Source organism: Micromys minutus (genome assembly GCF_963924665.1).
Source record: "Micromys minutus genome assembly, chromosome: 3".
In the NCBI taxonomy this organism is placed as follows: Eukaryota; Metazoa; Chordata; class Mammalia; order Rodentia; family Muridae; genus Micromys; species Micromys minutus.
The window spans coordinates 10104174-10117325 of record NC_137972.1 but is presented as its reverse complement, the minus strand read 5'-3'; the positions used below and the strand labels follow the sequence as shown (position 1 = coordinate 10117325).

The 13152-nt window shown below is 41.6% G+C and overlaps 1 protein-coding gene across 2 annotated transcripts in view; it reads right to left on the bottom strand.

Annotated features, from left to right (window-relative positions):
* The window catches only part of LMO3 (LIM domain only 3), a gene marked incomplete at both ends in the record, with an annotated part of 58444 nt that extends 45834 nt beyond the window's left edge, over nt 1-12610 (bottom strand). The window contains 2 exons of one of the 2 annotated variants that reach the window (XM_080914978.1): nt 6196-6409; nt 12565-12610. In XM_080914978.1, coding sequence (XP_080771104.1) covers nt 6196-6401 — 206 coding nt within the window. Of the gene's footprint in view, nt 1-6195; nt 6410-10426; nt 10452-12564 lie in introns of those variants that run through there. The other variant, XM_080914977.1, reaches the window with a different exon arrangement.
* Between the last annotated feature and the right edge of the window lie 542 nt (nt 12611-13152).

The window sequence follows — 13152 nt, the reverse complement described above, 5'->3', positions numbered from 1 at the left end:
CACACACACACGAATGCACGCACACATGCACACAAACATTCCTTGATAAACATAAGACATGTCAGCTCACTGTGGGGGTCAGGGCCTGAGATGAAACTTCTGTCTATGGTAGTGTGATGGAACTGGGAAAAATAGTTTTTTTTTTTTTTTTTTTTTAAACAAAATACCAAAAGAGGACTTGGAAGAGTTACAGAGTAATAACGGGAAATACCATGATTGTTTAGGTGGCTAAAATTCTTATTTTTAGGACCTGTAATTTTTATGTGAGGCAGAAAACTGAACCACATAATACATTTTTATAATGTAAATATTCATCAAGACCATTTACAAAATTACTACTTTCAGCATATTTTCAAAAGGAAATTCCTTAATAAATTATGTTTATGCAGTCCAAACACAGCATTAAGATGTATTATTAGTCACTTAATGGAAGCTAATGGTGAGCTTATAAATGAAGGGCTGGCTTACTTTGGTATTTTCTAAGAGCAACCAAAAATAGAATTCTTTCCCAGAATTCTACATATTTATAAAGTGCCAAATAAGCGATTCTAGCAGCTCTCAAATGTGGTCCTTCTAGATGCCTTTAATCCTAAATATATTTGTAGGAACATTTTCTTTAATTCCTTGCAAAGTCAGGTATGTCTAATTTGTCCAACTTCCATATTAAAAAGCAACCCTCACTGAAGTTCAGTCAATGCATTATAAAATGATACAGGAAACAAAAACAAATTGATAAATAATGTCGAGTATTTTTTAATATTTCTAGAGAACTGGTATTTTTTTTCATGAAACCAAGCCTAAGTATATAAAGCAAGTCAAGAAAAAAAATCCACAAAAGAAACAGTGTTAATTATATGAATTACGTAAATATTTGATCATTACATATGGGTAACTGTGGAATTAAAAGTAGAAAGGGAATATAGGTACATTTATGAAGGAAAAATTCTACATATAGATTAGATGTTTTTAATAGACGTAGTTTCTGTATACTCATCCCTCAGGAAGTCTGCTATGAACCAGCAATTACCCTCGCAGGCAAGGCACATCTCTCTCAAACATCGCATCAAATGATATGACCATCCCTTCATTAAATTGCTTTATGCATATGATATAGTCTAAACTTGAATCCAATAATACTTTCCTATGATAAAAGCAAAGTGGAAAAATCACAGCTCTTTGTAAAGCTGTAAATAATGTAAAATAATTTGTGAGAGTCCTGCCAGTATTTTTCTACAGACCAAGGATTGAAGGATGTTTATGTGTCAAAATATTTCATTTTACTAAGATCAAATACGATGCTCCTATTTTATCAAAATAAAAACTGAAGTAGAACGCCTGAAGCCTCAAATGAAGCTTTGTAGGAGAAGTTTATGTATGAGGTATCTCAATCTAGGTAGAAGCTTATTTTATTTTTAAATTCAGATGATAAAAAGTTATTTAAAAAATAATAATGTTCTGCTTCCCGGGCAAATGTTCTCATCTGCTTCCAGTGCAGAAGATGAAAGGGGGGAGAAAAAGAATGGATACTTTATTTTACATTAAGACAAACACTGAGCCTCATTTTTCCCAATGGGACAGTATTAATAACACATACGTATTTACATTTAGGGCTATACTCACAGATCAAGATAAATTTAATCTTACACAAAAACTTAGAAGTACCAGGTTTGATCAGCGTGGATTAAAGTTACAGCTCCATTGATGCTCTGTGCAACACTTTATTTTAATTTTCTCATTAAGAGTTACATTATTATATTAAAGTATATAAAATCTGCAGTCAGCAGAGCAAGCTTCAATCATTTTAGTTAATTGGCAACTTTGGTGGAAATTAAAACCTCTCTCTTCCCCAGTAGTTTCGTTTTAAACAAATCATGCTCACGTATAAAAATAGCAAATCGCATTAAATTTTATATAAGACATTTTACAGCTTCTCATATGGAAACAGCTATAAGCAGCCCTCATGGCGTATATTGCAGCACAAACAGCCTTGAATCAGCTCTTGGGCAGGGCACCATGCAAAGAGATGAGATAAAGGAGGTGTTGGCTTAATGCTTAGAATATAGCATCTGAATCTGATTCTGCAGACACACTCACACACAGACACACAGACACACACACACACACACACACACACACACAGAGAGAGAGAGAGAGAGAGAGAGAGAAAGAGAGAGACAGAGAGACAGAGACAGAGACAGAGAGACAAAGGGGTAGAGAGCACAAAAAAGCTCTCCAAAGGATGGAGTGGTAAAATCTGATTTTTCCCCCCTCTAGGTCAAAAAGTTAGGAATTGGGACATTTCTGCACTTCTAAGTATTTAATGTTTACACAAAGTCTTAATTCTCAATCTGTACTTATCTGCTCTTCACCTCCAAGGAGACGAAGATGGGACGGCAGTGACCAGCGTCTCTTAGGCAGGACTGCTCAATGTCGTTGTTTTTAATTCAACAGATGACTCTTCTTACATATTATCAATTCCAAACTCATTTAAAGTCTAAAGATGCTTTTTGTCTATTGTGTCAGAGTTTGCCTTTCAAAATCTTTTACAGAATATACCGATGTGCTGGCCTCACTTTTAGCAATTTCAGGTCGTAGTTTTGACACACGGCTACCTAACTGTAGGTGGCCCACACACCCTTGTTCTGACAGGAGAGAGCCTCCAAAATCAACCATTCTCCTTTCTTCGTGGAACAAGTTCCAGAGGAGGAAGAGTGGTCCTACAAGGAAGTAAACGTAGTCTCCTTGGATATGTGCATCTTCTGTTCACAGCGAAATAGCAGATCAAAGACAAGCCAACAGGACAGGCCAGTTTCAGGAAGTGAGCAGTCCCACTCTGGGGACCAAGGCTGCAGCAACTGGAACTGTTTTGTTTTTCCCTTAAATGGGGGTGACTGTGTCACGAAGGTTAAAAAGACACGTATCACCATAATGAATACCTTCAGAAAGTATCCTGCTCTCCAACCCACGATTCACAGGACTGGCCTGTTTTCACTCCGTCACACAGCCCAAGCCACACAGAATGAGAGCCAAGTCTTCTAAAACTCATAGTTTAAAATGGGCTGGTTTGGTTTGTTCGTTTGTTTGTTTTTATTCTCCAGGGAAAGTGTTCATTAGACTGTTAAGCACAATTCATAAAATATTTCCCTCTTCCTCAGCCATGAGCAATTACCTACTGTAGCACAATACTGAGAAGCTACAATTGATACGTGTGGAGATGTTTCCTTTAGCATCCCACCCTTAGGTACCTAGTGACTCAGAGGGACAATCTAAATCTGTAACATACTGATGGCTTGTTTGGTACTGCAACAAAAATCATATAATTCTATATGTTTATAGACAAATTCATATAGTTTAAAACAAAACAAAACCAAACACCCAATTATTTTGAAGCAGCATTTAAGTGGTTAAATGTTGCCTGTGGAAAATACAGAAGAAGAACACACGCAGAACAATGAGGAGAATTAGTTTTGAGGCTCAGCAATTAGACTCAGAAAAGTGTTTGTTCATTAATCACATTATAAATATTCTTACAATAAAATAAACTATCCTAATAGCTCCAGAGTCTTAACTCTGAAACTTTAATTATGCACTGACTGCTTTATGCATATTTCCGCAAAGGAGTTTGGAAGCAACGGCTGGAGTCCAAACCATCATTACGTAATGACATTCTTCCCTTAGTCAATTTTTGGTTGTTGTTTCAAATTCTACCTTCCACAGGGTGGGCATCTAATAAACATTTGTAAATGGCTGTATCCCATCAAAGGCTTTGATCTACAAATAAACTTGGTAATAGGTGCCAACTTAAAATATAGGTTTGGACTATTTTAATTTCTTAGAGACACATCTCTATAATGTGATTGAGACCTATGCTTTTTACATCAAATGTACCACATCTGTGGCAAGTTCTATAACTCACAACACAGCGTTTTATACATACTCCACTTCTCCACTCCCCTTTGACACTTTTGAGGTATTGGTAAAATTGCCCAAGTCACAATATACACAGCAAACCTACAACTTAAATAAGGAATAAGCTTGCTGTTAACAACTTAGTCTAAAATGTTAACAACCCTTGGGCTGTTAACATAACAACTGGCCATTAATGTGGTAATGACAAACTTTAGAAGACACTGTTCTTCCAGAAATGAACACATTGGTGGTCAGACCGTATTTGAAAGAGTAAGATCTATTTATAAATAAGTTAATTGAACTTAAATTAGATTAAAATTAAAACCCAGCAGAAATTAAAAGTTGTATCTCAAAAAGTAACATGCATTTTGTCATTTTTAAGGAAAGACAAAGACTTCAGATATGGAAACTATCTTGATAAATTCCCTTGGATGAAACATTTACTTGACTAGCTTAAGATCCTATCCTATTTGCTGTCCTAAGGAAGAATAAAATAAAACAAACCCATGGTTACTTTCTCTGCAGTCCACACACTGAAAATGCAAAGTAATTTTACCCACAAAAGTGGTAAACTCAACATTTCTGATTCAGAAATATCTGAAGCATTCAAGCCACATTCGTTACATTTTCCTTAATGTTTATTTATCTATTCTACTTATTAAATTACCTACTTCAGCCCAAACCATATAGACTCCTTGTTTTCAATCACAAACCTAAATCCACTTGAAATACTAAAATTGTGCATAATGTAAGTCAAAAGGAGTCAAAAGGCTGTGGGTGTTGCTTAGCACAGACAACTGGAACCTGAAAAGCAACATGTCAGATCATGAAAAGCAAACACAAACCCTTTATCTGGAAATGACGCACTCATTCACAATGAGCACAGGAGACATTTTTATTTCAAAGAGGAAAAGTTCAAAGACTGCAGAGTTCTGAAAGAATTCGTGTTGTAAGTTAACTCTGATTAGTTTGCCACCATAATGAGGGAAGCCCTGGCTCCTGAGAGTCACTTTCTATTGTTGGCACCTTGCATGCTTCTGAGCTCTGGGAAGTAGTAACAACTGCTTATAATTAGTCAGGAGGCTGTAGGCACAAGCCAGAGCAATACTCCCAGGGGAGACCAGAATGTGATAAGCCACACTGAATTCGCCCTTATGCAACCACCATTAATCAAAAGATATATATGTATTAGGATAAAAATCTGACTTTAAGTAGCTGAATTATAGACTAAGAGAAGAGGGATCAAATATCCTAAGAACCACCTACCAGAATGGCCAAGATGGTTGGTTAGGGAGTTACTACCAATTGATAAATTTTGTGTCATAAGGAAAACGATTCAAAATAAATAGCTTAATGTCAGGCTGGAAAAAAATGATTAATTGTATCAAATATGAAAACCCAAATGATACCATATATCATTTTTCTAATTTGATAGATCCCACTTTATTAAGATAAGTAATTTGCAGCTAAGTCAAGTCTCCAAGTCCCCCTGAGAAGAAAATACTTTCTTTTCTGTAGCATTTCTGTGTTGACAAAAAGCAGGGATGCTTTGGAATAACACTGGGCTTGCATAACCATGGGTCCCCCCACTGTCTTGGAGCCATTTTGGTGTTTGTACTTTGGAGTGTGGCAACGGTTCCCATCAACTTTGGGGTCCTTATTTTCATTCTCCATAAAATCACAAGGGAGACTGAGGCTGCTCAATATTGAAACAGTCACTTGACTATCACTAGGCTGGGAGACAGTCACTCTGTGTCTGGGGTCCCAAACATTGCAGTCAATATACTAATAAATGAAAATTAATAATTTAAAACTGACTTTCTTGAAGGGACGTGAGACAGGGAAGTAAGCTGAGTAGCCAGAACACTCAGTCCATCTAAAGTTGAACATGTCAAAAGTGCAGAGCTAGAAGGTTTAGGTAAGCAACAGACTCATTTCTCTGTCAGACTCAACCAACTTTGCCTCTCCTGCTCTAAAGCAAGGAACAACCCAGATGTTGTTTTCATCAGAACATCCCTGGCATTGACTGCCATTTCCAGTGTGAGCAATGAATGATTCTTCAGTTCGAGTACCTGGACAAGCCAAGTGAAAACACTTCAGCTGTTTTGTTGGCTATCCCTTAAGCAAAAGTTGACTTGATAAAGGCTGGCACTGTGAAGGGTGTCGGTGTAGCATCTTTCAAGAACACCAGTCAGTAGTTACTGAAATCAAACAAGCCAGAAACACACTTGCAAATGTACTGTAAGAGGCACCTGGCCAACACTGGCACAGAGAGATAATTCCTACCTCAGGTAGTCTCTGCGACAAAGGATAAGATTCGCTTTAGTGTACAGGGTGGAGCCCACCTCTCCCAAACGACAGTCGCAGCAGGCACACTTCAGGCAGTCCTCATGCCAATATTTGTCCAGTGCCTTTAGGAGATACCGGTCCTTGATTTTGCGGTTGCAGCCAGCACAACCTTTCGGCTTGGTGTCTGGCTGAACTGAGAGCATTTGTATGCCTGAGGAAAAAAAAAAAAGGAGAAAAGAGAACTGAGATTCCAAACGGAAAGACAGACAAACAGGAAAAAAGGTTAAACGTTGCCTCTGCACTCTTTTTTCCTTCTTTCCTTCCTTCCTTCTTCCTTTTTAAGGGACGTACTATAATCGACCTACATCCTGGATTTTATAAAAGCCATATGAAACCCCTGGTGAGCTCATTCACACGAAGCAGCAGCAGAGATGAGCTGATGTTGTACATCGGACCTTGTCACTGGATAGGGGAGGACAGAAATCTTTCATCATTTCCAGTGTCCCGTTCTCCGCACAGAATGGTTCCCCTGGGAAGAACATCTGAGCCAGTGGATGGTACCCTAAGAAGCAAGAGACTGAAACTAACTCAGAGTTGGATGATGGGGATCCAAACTGAGCTTTGCTGAACTGGATAAACAATTCTCTTATCAGGCATTTGATGGAAGCAGTGTGCATCTGTAGGGGGAAATTCAGAACCTTACTTGGAGGTACAAAAGTTCATGGATAAGTGCATCGTGTACCCAGCCCGAAGCCCATACATCCTATAGAACTTTTACATCCAAAGACATGCTTCTGTGTCCTTGATATCTTAACGTATTCATTGTGTTAAAATAGCCGAGTACGTTTAATTTCACACTCATTAGTCACTGCTTTCGTTGAAGACTCATCACTTGATTATATAATATATGCTCTGATATAAAACAAGTACGTGATTGTGGGATTTACAGCCACAAGCATACACTTATTTTATAAGGGAAAGAAGAAACAATAGAAGACAAGGTCTAAGAAGGTTCACAATTGTACACTCCTCCATAAACGGATAAGTACAGAAGGTAAACATGCAGTATATTAAATAAAGGAACATCCTCATATTTCGATGCTGAACTTTCTCCATAAGCCAGGAGTCTGGCTGGCTTCTATGTCTTTTACAACTTGACTGAAATATTTTCAATTAACTGAATACTCCTTTTTTTATGTTTTTTTTTTTTTTTTTTTTTTTATTGTTCCCCAGGTGTCAAACACTCAACCTTAAAAAAGAAAGGAATGCTGGCCAGCGATTTAAGCTTCATCTTTATCCAGCAATGGATTTGAATCCCTATAAACTACAGCAGACATTGACTCTCCTGTATTCCAAATTATAACACTGAGAGAGCCTCCGGAGTGAAGAAGTCCCCAGGAAGCTGAACCACAGTCCTGCCATGCACCTGACACCAGATGGTCTACCTGTAACCTGAGGGTCACCCTTAACAATTCCTTCCTCCCCAGTGTAAAGGTTTACACTTGGTTGCACGGAGATATAAAACAGCAAATATGTACGCGCTTAAGAGAGTTTTAGGAGACGTGAAACATTGGAGATTGATTTCTCCTCAAGATATATAAATTCTCTCCTTCCTTCTGAAAGCAATCCCTTAGTACCTACTCTGGGGGAAATAAAAACAGCCAAAGAAAGAAACAAATAAAACAAAATACCACAACCAAAACCCCGCTGACAAGGAGTATGAAAGCGTCCTCACAGCTAAGTCTGTTTTCTAGCTATTAATAGCACAGGAATCACACATGCTATTCGAATGTTCTTGAGCTCAGGTAAGAAAATTGCTTGTGTGGTAGAGTTGTGGAGGAGGGCGCACAGGAAAGAGAGCAGCCTGGCCGTTCTGTGTGTCTGACACTCGTGGCTGTGGTGTCCCGAGCTGTGGTCCGTCAGCCAGATTTGTGCAGAAGAGCAGGTGGTGGCCCTGTAGCCTGCTTTCTGATCCCTTTTCTTTGAAGGAGCTCCGGGCCTAGTGTAGATTAATCATAACCCTTGATAGCTCTGGTAAATCTCACTCTCTAGAACTTCTAACAAATGAAGTTTCTTTGATCAGAACTAGTTATCCCTTTCTAGCAAGGTCCCACAAGGCATGAATCCCATTAATTACATTTTACAACAGACCCAGGCACCTCGTCATATACGTAGGGAAGAAGGGGGAATTTTAATTTACTAAAAACAGTCAGAATTTCATGACTGAAAACATCTAACTGTTTGGTAAGGGTAGCTATCCTCATGATCTAAGTTTTCAAAAAATGCATCACTAAGCTAAAGGATTAAAAAAAAAATCTTTTTGGTAGTCAGCTAAACATCATTATTTCTCAGACTCATGACATCATTATTAAGTGTAGAGGGTCAGCTCTCTTTACCCAAAATGCATTGTGACCAAGACAGTGCTTACCAACATTTGGCACAAGGAATACTATCCTGTTTGTCTTCACAGAGTGTTTTTGTTGTGTTGACATTTTAATTTAGCACCCAGAGGCCAATTAATAACTGAAACTCTTACATTCTGTTTGGCCCCGTGAATGAAAAGAATCCGATATTTTCTACCATCCTCAGATCTTCTTTTGGAAACTACCCCCCTCCCACACTCTCTCTTGCAAATGGAATCTGCTCTATTCTATGCATTTAGGGGAAAAAATGTAGGAAAACAAGCGCTTGGTAGTTACCAGGTTGCCAGCCACCTAAAAGGCAGAAAGCACTGAGCAGCTCTGGATCCAAAAGAGTATGTCTGGAGAGACTTCTGTGTTCCTGGCTAAGAGACACTTCACAAGTGCTCATAGCCCATCAGCACCCGTAACTAGTTTTTAGATTGGCATGCAAATTATTCTGAGGGAAATTCTTATTGCCTCCGAGACCCTGCCATTCGGAGTTATTTGACAGTTTAAGGGAAATCATAGTTGTTTTTTTTTTTTTTTTTTAAAGACATAAATAATAGCTTGTGCAGTGTGCTGTGCAGAAATAAGTAGAACCGTTTCATTTAAACTCTGGTGAGCTTTTAATTGCCTGGATTGCATTGTGAGCAGGCCTGCCGGTTGATTGCATCTATTATGCTCCCTTGTTCTGTACCATTCATCCGCACAGTCTTAGCTTCAGTAGTTAACACAACAAAGTAACCACAACTCCGCAACACACAGGGGCTTAAAAAAAAATAACCAGCATAAGGAGAGATGTGCAGTGCTCAGGCACTGTTTTTTTTTTTTTTTTTTTTAACATGTATGTATTATTTGGACTGATCACGATGAATGAATGGAGTACATTCCTTCCCCTTTCAGAAGATTTACAGAGGACAATTTGGGAGCCGCGGAAGGGGCTCCATTGGACGGGCTTTTGGAAGGGAAGATGCTAAAATTGGGTCCGCAGGTTTCGCAGCTGGGAGCAATGACATAGATTAAAAGAATTTGGCCAACACAGCCCTCCAATTGCCAAGAGTACCAAACAAAAGATGGTCTCTCCTCCTGCCCATCTTCCTCCCACTCAACCCCCCCACCCCGCCCAGATTGGAAAACTGGACTGGGCCTAAAAGCTTGTTTCTCTCTGTTCACTGGCCCAGAGCACCCCTACAGGCTACAGCCCCCTAAGGGAGAACAATGCAAACACATCTCCCCAAATCTCTGGTACTGGAGCTGCTTAACTCTGTTCTGCCCCTTCAACCCCCAACCCCCTCCGCGTCCTCCCACCACCCTCCCCTCTTTGAGCAATGGAGCTGGGAACCAATTTGATTCCCTTTTTCTCCAATGCAGCTGCAAGGCTCAGAGATACTGACATTTCCCCGCTCTTATCAGTTTAATTACAGTTACCATGGCAGCAAAGTGCTAGTGCTTGGCAAAGGCCAACAAGAGATTTGCAAGACTGGGTTCAATTTTGATGCAGCTCACATGCAAAATAAAAAAAAAAAAAAAAAATAAGAAACATACATACACTCTAACAAAGAATCTCCTTGCCTCCTTGCGGGAGTTTATGATTCAACCTTTTTGTGGCTGTGTCTTTGCAACCACACAGGGGTGGTTGTGCAAAGAATGTCCCAGGATTTCTGGCACCTAGCGAGATTAATTGGTCGAAAGCGGCAGTCTTAAAAAAAAGCAGCAGCAACAATGGTATTTCCTATCTTCGGCGCTAGAAGAGCAGGCAGGCTGCGGAGCTAGCCAGAGTGTCTAGCGGCCGGAGAAAGTGCATCTAGAAGAGAAGGTAACCTTACCAAAACTTTTCTCTTGTTTCTGCATGAGTTGACTGAGGCGTGCCTGAGTCGCTGCACCTTCTCTGGAACACCAAGCCCCGGAGGCAGAGAGTAGAAGAGGGGAATCACTTGGATTTGGGGCCCAAGCGTGGATCTGGTGAGCAGCAAGCAGGGCCCAGGATCCACTACTGTGAAGCCACTTTGGGAGCTAGGGTCTAGTGGTGAGGGAGGCAGGCAGTGGGGGAAGGGACGAGGGAGCGAGTAAAATGATGGCGAATGACAAAGCCACATGCTTCCCTCACTCGGGCCGTAATCCTAAAATCCCAGCGGCCCCTTTTAGCTTCTTGGTAACAAATGGATTTGATTAAACCATCACACGCAGTGTTAGCATAGCACATCGTGTTCGGTATGAAAAAGATCATAAATCTGACTTGTGTTTCATAACAGCAATCTGAGTAGCCCCGGTTAAAATGTGCTGAATCTCTCTCTCTCTCTCTCTCTCTCTCTCTCTCTCTCTCTCTCTCTCTCTCTCTCTCTCTCTCTCTCTCTCTCTCTCTCAATGCTAAGATACAAACACTTGGGTACAAGGAACCCATCTCCACTGGACGCTTGTCCCCCATCTCCATGCCCCGACACAGTCACTTGTGCAACACACAGAAGCAGTGTTTTCATATTAGGGTTGCATTGGGAGAAGCAGGGGTGTAGACAAAAACAAGGTTGTAATTTCAACTCTTTCTGGGGGTAGCGGGCATGTATTTCACCAAGCAGGTGTAAAGAGGTCTGGGAAAATACCCAAGACTGACACCACTTCCCTTAGACTAGAAGCAACACCCCACCCCCAACCTTTGCAAACTGTCCCAACCCCTCTTCCGGAGTCAGGGTGTGCGAATGCTGCAGCTCTCAATGAACTTTGTCTGTTATGCACTGGACTCCTACTTGAGGTGTCGCGCTGCAGCCAGCCGCGCGCTCCCTCTCTTCCTCTGGCATCCACGTCTTCCGCCCCATATCTATCTCACGTCTTGTCGTAAAAATAATGATGCCCCCCATGATTTCAACAAAAACAAACACAAAACCCTCTCTGCAGACCTGCAGCCCGGGGAAAGTTGCAGTAGTGGTGACGATGGCTCGAGTGCAGCTTTACTTTATGCATCGTTGGAAGAGGATGGGGAAGAAGGAGAAAAAAAAAAAACACCCAACATCCGCACACGCACGCGCGCACCAGCAGACACACACAGCACAAATAAGCCGACGCGTGTGTACACAGCCTCTCACTTACCTTCTCAATTAAGCGATACAGGGGAGGGTGTTCAGTGAGCACAGCGGCTGCTTGGTAGCGCTTCTCCTTGGGAAAGGTCAAAAAGAAACATTGTTTGAAAAAAAAACGGGGGGGTAGAATCTCTATTTTTTTTTTAAGTTTAAAATAATGAGGTCCTCCAGGATCCGCCAAGTACCAGTGTGGACCGCATGCGAGCCACAGGTGTCCTTCTTTTAGGCAACTGTAGTCCGGGGGATGTCTCTCTTGGTTCTAGCTCCTGACAACTTACCCCAGCAGCGTGCGAGGAGCCCGAGCTGAAGGAAGCCCTGGCTCTCAGCCGCAAAATGCAATCCCTTCCTAGCCAGACATAATACAGCCCAAGAAAAGGTCACCCAGTTATTACAGCACCTCGGAGCCCAGGCAGCGCCTGTCAGAACCACAGTGGAAGCAGCTCCGTTCCGATTTAAGAGTATTTACCTCTCGCCCCCACCCTCCCTCTTCTCTCTCTTCCTTCTCTCCCTCCCTCTAGCTGGCTCCCTTGCTCCTCGCTAGCTAGCTTGATCTCTCTCTCTCTCTCCCTCTCTCTCCCTCTCTCTCTCTCTCTCTCTCTCTCTCTCTCTCTCTCTCTCTCTCTCTCTCTCTCTCTCTCTCTCTCTCTCTCTCTCTCTCTCTTCTATTCTGCAGCTTAGTCAAGTACAACTGCCCTCAGAAAGTGCAAAAGCAGCCAGGAGACAGATCCAGGCTTTGTTGCTAATTTCCCAGGGTGAAAATTGACAAGCCTGGGAGTGCAGTCAGCACAACCCATTGCATATGCTCCTGACAAATGCTGGGGACATCCCCTCCCCACCCATCCCCATCACAGTGAATGTGACCTCCGCAGAACTGGACTCTGGAAGGACCCTACCTCCAGGACTTGCCCACCAGAACTGTGAAAGTGCTCCGGAGGAGAAGGGTAGGGCTTCCTAAAATAATGGGGGGGCATTTTGGAATAGGATGGGGACGATGAAAGCAAATTGCCCTCTAAATCTGTTACTGACAGTGCCAGTGGAGGAAGTTAAAATAAAAGCCAAGAAATCAAAGTGCTACCAGGGAACACTGGAAAAATGCAGCCCTCCATTTCCCGAATGTCTGGGGGTGTCTGCAGTTTCCAGGGCTATGAATTCCATTTAGAAACTCTCTCAAGTCCCTGTGTGGTTTGCCTTGTCACATAAACCCAATCCAAGTAGTGCCACACTGTTTCCTCTCTCTAGCCCAAGAGCCAACTGTGAACTAGTACTGCCTGCCAGGGGCTGAACCCAAGGTGGCCACTGAAAGACTTAGTGTGGATACTTGGATACTTAAGTTTAAAACCTGCTTCCAGTGCTGGTCCATACGAACCCCAAGGCAGGCTTTCAGGACTAAGGTGGTCCCCTGGCCACCCTGTACTTATACCCTGCCTTCATACATTTATATTAAGGCCTGGGTAGAGGCTTTTATTTTTGCCTCTAAACCT